This window comes from Manis javanica, chromosome 1, assembly GCF_040802235.1.
Source record: "Manis javanica isolate MJ-LG chromosome 1, MJ_LKY, whole genome shotgun sequence".
Lineage (NCBI taxonomy): Eukaryota > Metazoa > Chordata > Mammalia > Pholidota > Manidae > Manis > Manis javanica.
The window spans coordinates 42,037,947-42,052,381 of record NC_133156.1 but is presented as its reverse complement, the minus strand read 5'-3'; the positions used below and the strand labels follow the sequence as shown (position 1 = coordinate 42,052,381).

General features: G+C 38.3%; 1 protein-coding gene across 5 annotated transcripts in view; it reads left to right on the top strand.

The window, feature by feature from the left end:
* The window catches only part of GABRB2 (gamma-aminobutyric acid type A receptor subunit beta2), a 230,401-nt gene extending 219,641 nt beyond the window's left edge, over positions 1-10,760 (top strand). For 4 of the 5 annotated variants that reach the window (XM_037025181.2, XM_037025182.2, XM_037025183.2 and 1 more), the window contains one exon: positions 4,790-10,760. In XM_037025181.2, the coding sequence (XP_036881076.1) occupies positions 4,790-5,137 (348 nt within the window). In that variant the 3' untranslated portion in view covers positions 5,138-10,760. The remainder of the gene's footprint in view (positions 1-4,789) is intronic. The other variant, XM_073231788.1, reaches the window with a different exon arrangement.
* The last annotated feature ends 3,675 nt before the right edge of the window (positions 10,761-14,435 follow it).

Here is a 14,435-nt window from a genome sequence, read left to right as displayed (position 1 = left end):
ATTGTTGAGCCTTAGCCCAGACTTACCAAGGCAGGGGCTCTGGGAGTGGGGCCCAGAGACCTGTGTTTTAACAAGGCTTCCAGGGGACTCTGATGTTTGCTCAAGATTGGGAACCCCAGAATAGACTATACCACCCACCAAACCAAACAGAAAGGAGTGGTTTTTCCCAAGACAGAAATTGTCACGAGTGAGGCTGACAAACAGTCAAACCACAGATGCCTGCTTGAAAGTGTTACCATTAATAGTATTTTACATTAGCTCTCCTGCTTGATGGCAGCTAGATTCAGACACTCTTACCCACTCCTCATGAAAAAGTTTGCAGTCACCCAGGTATCTTGCCCCTACTGTGCACTCAGGGCCCTTCATCTATGACTCCTGGACTGTGCAGATGTTTGCGGGCTGCTGCTGTGCCTAAGCGCCACCCAGCAAGAAAGACCAGATTCTAATTCCCACTCTGCCACCTAGTCACTGAATGAACTTGTGTTAGGTTTTCTAACCTCCCTGTGTATTATTTTCAGAGATTGAGATCAGTACTTGCCCAACAGAGCTGCAGGGACAACTGAAAAAGGGCAATATGTAAAATGCTTAGGCCTGCTTCTCACTAAGCTCCCTTCTCTGGAGCAAGAATGTGGCATCAGTCATGCAAATGGTCTAGGGCACTGTGGGAAATGCTCAGGTAGCTGAGCATGCTGCAGTAGTGAGAGAGCTGAATAAATAGAGGCAGAAGCCTGGCCCAGGAGAGGAACTCAAGACGTAGTCTCATGCAGTTCCAACGTTTTGATGAAGGTTGCAAGGTTAAAGCCATCCACTGACGACTCATGCAGGGCTTAAGTGGGTTATGAAGGGTCATAAAATTAATCCCATTCAACCAGAATTTCTTGAGCACCTGTATGTGACAGGTGCCATGCCCCGTGCTTGGGGATTCTACAGTTGGTGAATGAGACAGATCTTGTTTCTGCCTTTACCAAAAAGTATAGTCTGATGGAGCAGACAAGCATTAAATAAAGAGCCGTAATGATGCACCTATGGTGAAAGGTTGAAGTGCTGTGGGGAAAGACAAGCAAGGGCCTTTCCCCTCTGCCACACCGGCACTGGAGACATCCCCCTCTTTGACCTTGATCTGGGGGCTGTTTTCCTCAGTAGTCAGGAGGATGTGGGCGGGCTCTCTGAACCCACGGAGCCAGCGTTCTCACTCCTTCTATGAAATAAAAGGCAGCTTGGACTTGTCTCACCTCAGCACTCAAGAAGTAACTCAGTCCAGGCTTACTTATTATATTTAATAAATGTAATAATTTATTATAACAAAAATATACAGTGTGTACTATGTACTAAGCATTGTTCTCAGCACTTTACAGAAGCCAATAATCAAAGCAAAATTAAATAATATGGTGAATTCAAAGGTCTGGTTTGTTTACGCAGTCCATAACATTAAAAAACTGACTGTAGAAGATCAAATTTTATTCTTTTCATGAATTATTTATTCTATTTATAGCAAGATCATTTATGATTTTTGATCACTTACTATGTACAAAACTAGGCTAAGTGTTTTTCATGCGCTGTCTTTTTTATTCCTCCCAAACAGCCGCAGGAGACTAGTATTCGTACTTTCCCCCCACTTCACATGTAAGAAAACTGAGCTGAGAGAAGTTGAGTTCTGTGCCCAAGGGCTCAAAGCTAGTGAGTGGCTTAACCCAGAATCCAAACCTGTATTGTCTGAGTCCAGAATCAGACTTAGAAACACTGCACTATATTCCCCTTTGAACAGAAAGCAGACGCATTTCCAGGTGTTGATTAAGCTGATACTGCAGACCTCGACAAAGCTCAGAATTGGTGGTCACAAAGCAAGTGAGGTAAACAGATGCTGTGGTGTGGTGTCAGGGGAGAGATTCGCCTCATCTTTGAGGAGGCAAGTGAGGCAGGCTAGCAGATGCGGAAGGCTTTAGAGAGGATATGAGAAAGTATTCCAATGTACTGTGACAGACATGGAGTGGTAACACTTCATAAGCTGTTAGTGATGTTCAGTGATCAGTCCCCCTCACCCACCACCACCTTCCGCCCACATCAGCCCGTGCAGATCTCCAGTAGCACTGAGATGATTACGTTTACCTACAGAAAGATCATCCCCCATATCTATTCTAGAAACACTGCAAGGGCAATATACTTAGTTTTCTTTGGGGCATAGTTATTTAGTGTGTTTTCCTGCCTCACTAGAAGCTCTGTCTATTCTACTGCATTCACATAGCATGTCAAAACAAACAACTTTACATAGTGCGGGAGTTTCCTAAGTTCTTCCTGAATATTCTTTCTCATTAGTCTCCCAAAACTCTGTTCATGGTTGAAGAAACCCAGATTCAAAGGGATTAAATCATTTTTCCAAGGTCAGAAATAACAAACAGAAGAGCCAGAACTCCAGTCTTTTGATTCCAAATCCAATATCCTTTCTGGAGACTGGTGCTGCCATGGAGACCAGGAGGGCCTCTTCCTCACCACTGCAGCTGTGACACTTGGCACAGTGCCAGACACACAGTGGCGCTCAGGGGATCTTTTTATTTTTAATTTGTGAATAAATAATAAATAAATAATAGGCCTTCTGGAATGATTTTTCTCTCACAAATCTTGAATTGCATAGGCAATGAAATAGAAACCCACCTAAATTAAACTACCCAAGGATCATTATTCTAAATTTAGAACAAGTGGCCCTTAGTAATAACCCACTGCTCCCATAATTTTTATTATGATTGCTATTATTGATGTATATTTTTACTTCAGCCAAATCTGGTGTCTATTCATAATTGTTTTTATTATAGTTACTCTATAGAAAAACAAATATCTTGGTGCTTTGACAGGGGAAACTCCTGACATCATCATGTCAATCACGTAGCAGCCAAAGAAATTTTGCTAAAAAGCTATTTCTTAGGTAGTTAAAATAAGAGTTAACAACCCACAGCAGAACAGAAAATAAGTACACTATCTGAAATAACAAGGATGCTATGTTTCCCACTTCCATTAGCTTTCCCTGAATGTTGCAAAGTTACACCCCTCTCCCCCAAGTTTTGTACTCTAATGATGAAAGTTTGAATTCCAGTTCAACTATTTAGTAGCTATGTGACTTTGGGAAATTTGATGAATTCTGTGACTTATAACAGAGGGAAATAATTCCTTTTCAAAGGATGGCTGTGAGTATTCATCAGTGGCACATAGTTAGTGCTTTTAAATATCTGCTTCCTTCCCTACGGCCGCTGAACCCATCATTAAAGCCATTACCTGGCCCTTCTTTGATTGAAGTGTTTCAACGTTTGTTTGATTTAATTTCCAGATCTTCCAAACATTTAAAAGTAATCTTAAGAATATATTTCTCTAATATTTCCACAAAGCAAAATGCTACCATAAACCAAACATACAGAATATCTGATTAGTGGGCAGAGATTAATTGGTCAATTATTATGTCCAGCATACTTTATAGCTCCTATTTCTCAAAAGATTTTAGATTTGAATTTATAATACAGGGTCATTAAGCCACATCTGAAAGCTAATTGTTAGTATATAATCTTAGCAACAGTTTTTTGCCTTCTGCCTAATTCATGAAGCTCAAAGCATTGTATCTTCCAGTTAAGTGTGATTTTATCCTTTGCTTCCATATATCATCATACTATTACTGGCTATTTTCCCTTTGTTTTATCATTTCAAAAATCTTACTGGCAATTGGTATATTCTGATTTTCCATCAAAATAAATATACTCTTATATAATAATAACATGTTGCAAGGCTAGACTTTATTAACAGTAGCAACTGAGAACTCTTAAAAATAAGATAGGTAAATCTTCCCTTCTTAACAAAACAGAAAACATTCCATAACTATTTAATATTTGGGAATCATGGTGTCAATATTCATTCTTTACTTATAGCTTTGCCAAGAAGAAATCATCCAAGAGGAAAAAAATGGTCACCCTATCCGCACAGCCACCTTAATTCTACTCCCTGGGCCCAGATGACAACTCAGGACAGCCAACTTTGGGCTGACGCTCAACTCAAGTCCTGCCTTCATCCTTTCTCCTTCAAGTCCATTACCCCACTCACCCCTCTACCACCCACAGTCTGTCCAGCTGTTACTTTCATGTTGCTTGTTGTTTTGAGTTCCACTGCATTTTGGCAAGCCACATGTTGCCTGCATTTATGTGGTTCAAAGCTCTTCCTTTACCCTACTTATACTGATGCTGCAAATTTAAGGTGGCATCCTGTAACTGGATGTTAAGAAGCATCAGTTAAATGAAGTTATAACAAAATTGTTTCTGGCATTTATAGAAAGTGCTTACTAAGTGTTATCTACTGTTTTTAGTTCTAGTTCTATCATGAATCCACCTGTAATTAGGCTACTATTGTGAGCACAATGCATCAACTAATCCCCTAATAATATTTCATACGTAGTACAGTTTAAATGGTTTAAGTATTCATATCAAGAGTGTAAATTATTTGACAGGCTTCTATTTCTCTGTATGCCCTAAGGAGAAATAATTAAAAATGCGCTATCAACAGTCTATTATATCGTTACATCATACAACAATCCTCTAGGCTTGGATTATTATACCACTTAAAAGATGAAGAAACTGAAACTCCCACAGCTTATAATGGCAGAGCCACACTTCAAATTTAGGTGATGTAACTTGCAAAGGCAGCTCTCCTAACCAGTGCGATAAATACTACCTAAACTACACATTGTTGTGCCTTGCATAATAAGCACCAGTAAAGGCATGTTGTTCTCATTGTCTTCTTTGGCTCTTCTCCCTGGCAGATGGACCCCCATGAGAACATCTTACTGAGCACTCTCGAGATAAAAAATGAAATGGCCACATCTGAGGCTGTGATGGGACTTGGAGACCCCAGGAGCACAATGCTGGCCTACGACGCATCCAGCATCCAGTACCGGAAAGCTGGGCTGCCCAGGCATAGTTTTGGCCGAAATGCCCTGGAACGACACGTGGCACAGAAGAAAAGCCGCCTGCGGAGACGCGCCTCGCAGCTGAAAATCACGATCCCCGACTTGACGGACGTGAATGCCATAGACCGGTGGTCCCGCATATTCTTCCCTGTGGTTTTTTCCTTCTTCAACATCGTCTATTGGCTTTACTATGTGAACTAAAGTAGCCTCCTGTGGGAAGCAAGGACTAGATTCCTCCTCAAACCAGTTGTACAGCCTGATGTAGGACTTGGAAAACACATCAATTCAGGACAAAAGTGATGCTAAAATACCTTAGTTGCTGGCCTATTCTATGGTCCATTTCATGCCATTTGGGTTGCTTCTGCTAAGTAATGAACACACTATGGTCCTTGCGGTTTTCCAATTAAAGTGCAAGTGATTTGTACACATGCTGGCAAGACTGGAGACTGAGTGTTCCACATTCTCTGCTTAGTATGCAGCCTCTAGGGAGGGGGATTATATAGAAGATAGTCTCAGAAGGATCAATAGCATTGTGAGTCATCTCACTGAGATGTGGTTGTATCCAGATACTCCCCATCTTCATTCCTGAGATTGGCATGCTGTGAGATGGCACCGTGCTTATGAAACATAATCTGCAATGTCATGCAAACATGCTGACTGAAGGTGGTCTATGCTGTTTATGAAGGTGATAATTGTGCCATGGGAAGATCCCCCTGAATTCTAGAAGGTTCTCATGGAGTTCAAATAGGATGGGAGTCAAGACAGAGACTCAGGACCTAATTTAACCCAGTCTCTGTTTGCTTGAGCACAGGGATTCAATCATGTCTTCCACTTTGACATTTAGAGGTGGGGAGACTTCCAAACATTGTCATGCATGGAAGCCAAAGAATTTTTTCCTAAAAACCTATTCAGCAGAAAGTTAAAATAAGAGTTAACAATCCTGAGCAGAGTGGAAAATCCAGAAGCAACTCTTATAGCAAGATTAAGCAAGGGAGCAGCGTGACCTTTATTGGCCCTGCACAGCATCTGGTCCATATATATCATGTTTGAGTGGCAAAAGGTAGAGTGAGAGGGATTTTTTTTTCCAACCTTATAAGGTTTTCACAGCAGACCTAAAGAGGTTTTTAGCTTATTTAATCAAAAGGCAACCACAAAATAGAAAAGTTAATGAATTAAAAGTATCTTAGATGTAGGTTAGATTGGTAGTTGGTCAGTTATTAATATAGAGCCCGGACAAAGCTAGCAAGCATTCTGCTTTTCTCTGACAATATCAACTGTCTCCACAACATTTTCCTGTACATTTATTTCTGAATTTAATAGGATATTTCAAAAGAAGGATGTGTTCATTCCTTTAAAGGATTATGGTCCTTTCTAGCTATTCTCACTTCTGAAATTCTGATTATATTCTAAGGAGACAGACAAAGTAAGGCTTTGGAGAGATTTACTGAACTATATTTCCTTCTGTGCAATGAAGTCCACCTTTGTATTTTTCATAGCAAAAAACACTTCAAAGATCATGTGCACAAGTAGAGTTAGTTTGTGGGTTTGTTAGGTTTGATTTTTTTTCAAGGGTGCTTTCATTGTGTATGTTCTATCTGCCTAATCAAAGAAAATATGAAAAGTAGTGGAAAAGAGGATAACAACAAAGCCACATTAACTTGATGAATGTTATGAGCCTCACTCAATATTGCAGAAAAAATATATAACTGATAACCAAGCAGGCATGATTTATTGTTTTTATTCAATGCTTAAATTACATTGATGTGCTTCTTTCTGTACTAATTGGACTTGTGAATTCATATGTTGGGCAAGAAAGAGAATAAGCTAATATATTTTATTTCTATCAATGTGAGGTTCATATTTAACTTTTCTTGGAGAAAACAGTATATTGCTAATTTTTTGTTAAAAGTTTGATTTGATTGAACTTTTTCTTGGAGATGAATTTGCTCTTTCTACTTAAAAACAAAACAAGACAAAACCTTCTTCAGAGTAACATCCCTACTTGTGCATAGTAACCAAAGCCGGCATCTGCCTGTGGATAAATGTATGTTTCCTTCCTCTGATGATTTTAGCAGCTGGAATATGATGGAGTCCTGCTGTCCTTCCATTTCAACTGTTAGAGAGAAAAAAAAAAGCTTTAGCATTCAGCTTTCTGCATTTGCCCCAAGATGAGATGACTTTTTTTTTCTTCACCAGCATAGGGAATCATTGCAATGGTTCTCACAAACCAATATTTTTTTATTTTACACTTGCACACCTATGAGTATCCAACCAAGGTTCTGCCCATGGGCTCAGAGTAGAGATTTCTCACATTTTTCCAGGGACACACTTCCTCCTAGGCAATAATTTTGGGCATCACACTAATAAAAGTGCCTGCCCTTTGCTGCCAGGGGTTAAAGTTTGAGTAGCATATATCAGGAAGGAGCATATTGATAACTCAGGTGCACAACTCCAAAATGCCATTCTGAAAAGGTTTTTCTAGAGACAACTCAGAGCCCAAGTCTAGAAGTGGGCTCTTATTTGCAATTAATCATAAAAGCCATAAAAATTCTTGATATTGTCATTTATGGTTACAACACAATTTTGATATCCAGGGAAGTCAACAGGGTAATCTAGATCAAAGTGGAGAGAAGCAACTTCGCAGCAAGAGCCTCAATAGCATATGACCATGGATTCATTTCTGCTCACAGTAGGGAGAAACTAGGAAAGGGGAAAGATAGGGCCTTGGATCAGATGCCTTAGAGTGAGATCCATACATTGGCATTCAGTAAACACATGGGTAGAAACAACGGACTCATCCTGCCCAGAGGTAACAGTAGATGTAGAATTTATTCTTAAACTGTATTTTTACTGTAGTTGAATTAGATTGTAGTCACTAAATTGAGGGAGAGTTGAGGAGGGCTGCTAGTTCTCATGAGTCTATGAAGACTAGTCAGCTTGATGTCCAGTGGTTAAATATAAGGACCACAAATTGTGTTTTGGCAATTCTGATATGGTATTACTATCAGTTTACACATATATGTATAGTTTTCTTTTGATTATAAAACAGCCAGATAGCCAGCAATTAAGGTGTTTTTCATCTTTGTGAAATTCATAGACAAATTCTAAAATGCACAGTCTATATGAAATCTTTGATCTCAATCTGTATATATATATATTGTACATGACTTCTAGTAGGTATGAAATGCATTTTCAGAACTGAAAACTCATGCAACATAATGTGTTTGCATAAGGAATGTTACTATTCTTTCTACTGCAATTTAATAATGGGAAAATACTTAAGCAGTGCCATCTAGACCTTTTCTCATGTCTTCAAAAAACAGTGCTAAGTAAAAAAAAAAGTTAATAAAAATGGTTTATGAAGCAAAAGACTTTACATTCTAGCATTAGGAATACAAAAAGTCTGTCAGCTTACAAAAGCACAACACATAGAGAAAGTTCAGTGAAATGCATGAAGAGGAAATGAATCGCATTTATATTAAGCAAGACCTGCATTAAATTGGCAACTAACACAATTTTCATTTTCAATAGGTAACTTCCAATTTTATGATTAACTGAATATTCAACAACAAAAACAGCAAAACAACCAACAAACAACAGGTCTTACAACATATCTACATGTATATATGTGTATATATAGGTCCACATAAACATACATACATGTATATGCATCATATGTTGGAAAACAAAAGGAATAAGCTAATATGTTTTATGTCCTTCATTAAACCAGCATATGCATATTTTTAATTTGGCAACCAATAAATCAACATATTGAAACAAGTAATACAGGGTACTGAGCATTTCTCTATCAGCATTTCTCTATACAGTTCTCACGAACCATTGCACAGTTTGACACCACAATAGTACTGTACCTCGGAACATCGCAAATTAACTAGTTCTCCCACTGCTTGTCTACCTGCTCTTTTTCAAGGAAACAAATAACATTGTCCATTGGTGATTTAAAAACAAAAATGTCTTAAGAAAACAAACAAAATGATGAAAAAAATTCCTCCTAGGAGGAAGAAAAAAAAATAACTAAATCCACCATGTTGGTTAGGGTAAATATCCTCAACTGTAGCCATCCTGCCATTTTGCTAAGTGTACAGAGTCCATGTAATGTGAGCAATCATAACTTTCACTGAGCATATGTAAATATTAAAACAGATTTCTTAAATATTTTTAACTTCTAATTTGTATTTTATGGTAAGGCAATGTGCTAATTCTGTTTATGGCTTAAGTTCATGTGTTATATTATGTAAATAATTAAACATGCTGTAAATGAATAGTCAGTAGATACAAATAATTGTTTAATTTTTTCCTAGTTTTTCTCGATTTTTTACTAAGTACAGTCACTGCAGTGCCCCAGCAGAGTAATTTAAACACCCTTTTGCATAAATGGTTGGGATCCCAGAAGGAAGGGTTTCAATTTGCTGTCACACATGCACACGCACACATACACACGCACACACACATACACATGCACACACATTCAAGCACACGTACTCTTATCACTTGCCCACTCACTCACTCTCACTCTCACCCTTTTTGTTGGAAATGCTGTAGTGTTTGTGTAGTCAGTTAGCAACCAAGAGATAGCTTTAGAAATGGAAACTGGGAAAAACGGAAATGATCATTGATACCTTGATAGAGTTTTTTTATATATGAGAGTTTAAGAAACCAAAGGTTGTAACTTAAGTTTCAATTTTCAAAGAGTAAAAGTTTATACAAATGGCACCACAGGAAATAAAAATGCCTATTCATACCTGCTCCATAAATTTGTTATACCTAATACATACTAGAAGACTGTTTTGTTAAATAATAGCATTTTATTCTTAGATAGTATTGTTCCTTTTAACCAAAGACTCCAGAATTACTAAAAAACAAAAAAGAAAAGAAAAAAGGAAAAATGGTGGAAAATTGAAAAAAAAAAGATAACTGCTTCACACCAAAGGTATAAAAAATATTTTCCAAATACACTAGGAACATTGTAAAAAAGAGTAAGGAGCAAACACAATGCTAATTAAGATACTGCCCTAAAGAACTCATTTACTGAAAAAAAAATCTCTCTTAAACACCTATTAGTTATTTGGAAATTGAAGCAAATATTTCTGTAAATATATGCAAAAGTCTGACATCAGATTTTATTTTGCTTTGAGAAGTCCTTTTATGATAAATATGATTCAAAATGATGGAAAACAAAACTTGGTGTTTTTTAACTTTGAAACCTAATGTCTCTCTTGTCATATGTTAACCTGATGTCTGTATGTATGTCCTTACACCATCAGAGGCAAGTTGACAGTTTCATCAGCTTGTATTGTTCCCTTCTCAGTTCAGAAATTTGAGTTCCCCCATGATCACTTTAAACACAATTAGTTCAAAGTTGCAAATAATTTAAATTCCATAACATGTTTCATTTTTATCTGCATGGGTGTTTAAATATTCTGTTATCAATATTGTCCCTGCACAGTTCTGAAATGTCCTTTTATAAAAGTGATATTCTGGTTTCTTCACAATGTAATGATTATCGGCCTTACTAATTACCTTGTAGCCTTTCTTAATATGCACATAATGCACATTTTTCCAGTGGCTAGAAAACAGAACACAAGTGGACATCATTGCATTTATTTTCATGTCTTTCTAAAAACAGGATTACTAAAATCTCTGGGATACATGAGATAGTAACGAATGAGGATTATAAATGAGTAGCACATAAGAATTATTTTCTTGAATTTAAACTTATTACAGCCAGTTTGAGCATGTAAATATCTAATAATGTTGGCTAGTGTGTAACTCTTGAACTAAGAAACATAAATAAAACTTAAAAGGATGTGTGTGTGTATTTTCATTGGGTTCAGAATAGACATTTTTTAAATCTGTTAGGATGAGTTAGATTGGAGAATCATGGCTTTTGTGAAAAACAGTGAAAAACTTGGAAACTTGGGACCTGCTCTCAGGTAGACTTGAGTTGAGCTCTGACATGCCAAATATGAAGCGCATGATTGTGCAGTTGTTTAACCCACCTAACTCTCAATTTTCTTATGTGTAAAGCAAAGATATAACTTCACCCCCCTTATAAGGCTGTTGGAAAGATAAAATGAAATAACCAATAGGACATCTTTAGCATTGTACGCGATACATGGTAAGTGCTGTACAAATGCTACAATCTCTTGTATATTATCATCATTAATTCCTGTTGTTAATTATCATCATTACTAGAATAGTCAGCATGTATACCACAAATTATAGTACCATCTATGCAATTTCACAATAACTATTAAGTGTTCTCTCAGGTTAGATATTTTATATTAGGATAATTAATTAAGAATTTGGTTTTCAGTTCATAAAAACAGATGGTAAACAAAAGTTGCTCATTGAATATATAGATGTGCTAAAGAAATTATGCTAAGCACTTTATTTAATCCTTACCATATTCCTCAAAGGAGAAGAAACTCAAAATTAGGAAGAATAAGTACCTTGCCCATGAATAGAAAAACTTGGATTCCCACCTAGAGGGAACTCACACCCAAATCCTTGTAAGTTCTTTCCACCTCATCATTGTAAGTGGGTGACCAGGCTCATTCAGTTCTCATTCAGTTGGGTCATTGCTAAAGAAGCATTTGCTGAGATCCTGCCATTTGCCAGAACTTGTGCTAAGACTAGAAAAATAGAGGTTAAATACCCAAGGCCCCTGCCATCTTGGATTAAATGGTACCTTGCAAATGCATGGGAACTCTCCTGAGGCCAGGGAATCATTTGGTGACAAGCCTAGTGTCTTTCACCCTTAGTGACTTCAGAATGTCGAAGCAGCAAATCATAGATGTTGACTGTAAGGGAGGCAGCCTGCCAGGACACAACTGTTTAATAAAATAATGATTAAAAGGAGCAATAACTACCAAAGAGCAGGCACTATTGAAAAGACCCAACTACAGGATGAGTGAACACCCAGTTCTCCTTAACCTGCATAGTAAATTGCAAATTATATAATCTAGAAATTAAAAACATTTACATTTGCATTTGGCATCCCTCATGCTAAGTTTCAGCATTTCTGTCCAGCAAAGAGAAAGAGAACATATGCAGGCTCAAATACACGCACATGTTCAAATAACTGGCAGTGGTGGTAATGGTGGTGGTGATGTGTGTGTGAGCATTCATGAACCCATGTAGATAGGGGGATGGTGGGAGGGCCATCCCCCTATACTTTAGCTGGGGGGCATTGTCTATAATTTACCTTAAGAAGAGAAAATCCCCAAAGATTTCCCCTCAAAAGTACTGATCAGCTCATAATGGAAAAATTCTCCCATTAATACTCCAACTACTGTAATTTCTTTGAATGACCCTTTAGATATCCTTGCTTTCTTCTGAAACTTGTTCTAATTCTGAAATACCATACAATATTTTTCATGCAGAATGTTTCTCCAGGCCATGAAATTCAACTCCTAGAATGATAACAATTTAGTTCGAAAATCTCTCAGGTATAATCAGTCCATAATCCTTCATTTCCTAATACAGACAGCAGGAAATAATGTAAACACATTCCCATCCCCTAAAGTCTCTGTCACAGAGTGTTAGGCAAATGTGCAGCCTTCTGCCACCCTACCCACCCTAGCATCATCCTAGCGAATTGACTAGAACCAGGAGTACCCATGAGGTGGCAAGTTCCAGAAAAGCCCCAGAAGGATTAGGCTTCTTTGGCAGGTCCTCCTATCAATGTACAGATTTGTGCATGTTCTGTTCTTTTCTTTCATCAAGTGGCTAGTGAGGTCATTAGTATTTATTTGTTTTTCACTTCAGAGATTGTTGTTGGCAGGAAAGGAAAAGTTGTTGAGACAGAGGCCACTCATGTCTCACAAGTACTGAAGAAATCGCTTTAAGGTTAAGGAGAGGGAAAGAGAATGATTTCTTTAAGTCTGGGTAGGAGAAGAAGGGTAACCTGTTCCATGGAAGTACAGATTTGCACACTACTCAGCGGTAGGGACCAGGGAAATGGCAGGTGTGACTCAGAGCGAATGGCACAGTGGAGCTGGCAAGGCCAGCCCCTGACACAGCCCCAAGCCTGGTTCTCCAGTGGCAGAGTCTTGTGACTACAGTGAAAGAATCAGGCTAGGAGATCTCAGAAGGAAAAAATGTGTTTTTTCCCATACAGCCTTACTTAAGAAGTTGTATTCACCACTACCCTCCCACCTGGGTTTTTGTATGGGTTCTTGGTCCCTCCACCCTAGGAAATGGTATGTGAAACAACAGGATTAATTTGATATTAGGCAGTAATATACTCTATTGAGGAATAAATGTCCAAAGGTAGTGTGGGTAATCAGCTTCATTTCTGCAGGTTAGAAGGCTAATAAGAAATGTAACATTTAGTTAGAAGATTACTATATCTCACATGCTATGACTTGGAAACTCAGACTAACTACAAATGGCTTATTAGGAACTGTAAGCAAGTAATATAGGCCTGGTATAATGCAGTAAGAAGTAGTGAGGCCAGTGGGTAACTGGGGAGGACAAGCTCTACCTAAAGAAGCAGCCACTATTGAGCCCCATCAAGTCGTTGTCGTGAGGAGTTGCAAGCCCAGTGTTGCCAGATGAATCTTAGCATGCAAGAAACTAAATCTTTTACTTTCTAGACAAATGCAGTACCCACAGAGTCAGAGAGACACCAAAACATCTTTCCTGTGTAGAAAGGAATGTTCCTGTAGCTGTAAGTCTCAAGCTGAGGTGGAGGTCGGAGCATACTACAAGCTCCATGAAAGCATGTGCTGAAGTTTCTATGCCATTATAATTGTGGCAAGGTCAGTTTCCTTCACTTTCTGGAGGCTGACATACATGATGTAAAAGGAGACTTTTTGTATTCTTTCAAGATGAGAAAGATACAGAAACTTTTTTTTAGTATAATATATAGAGAGAACTGCGAGCATGTTTTCACAGTGTGAATAGTCTGTGATTACTTTTAGATCACTCACTTTGAAGGTCTTGGTCTGTATCTGCTATCCTCTGAACCAAAAGCCCTTACCCTCCCCCAACACTTTCTGGCCCCATCCCGCAGCGAAGTGGATGTGACTGAGATAAACAGATAAAGCCAGCCTAGAAGGAGCTTGATGACCAGAAAGAGTTAGGAAGGGTCACAGGACCGTCAGGAAAGCAATGGGAAGACAAAGGGGAGGACGGGGTGGACACCAGGGCATTCCTTTCCCACAGAGCTGGTGTCACAGCCTCCGAGATTCCTGACAACATCAGAACTTCAGAGATGACGCTTGGGGGCACAAGCTAAATGGGCAATAGAAGCTATTTACAAATTTCTGCCTCCTGAAAGACCCCATGTCAGACTGGAGTTTGGTGAATGAATCTGAACCAAAGAACTAATAAAAAATTATCAGCCCATTTCTGAGGTGAAACAGCAGTGATAGGACAGAGGCACTGTAAATGGAAAGGAGAAATTTTGTTCAAATTACAATAATAAAATATATATGGTTGATAAACAAAACAGTTACAAAATCACTGTTCG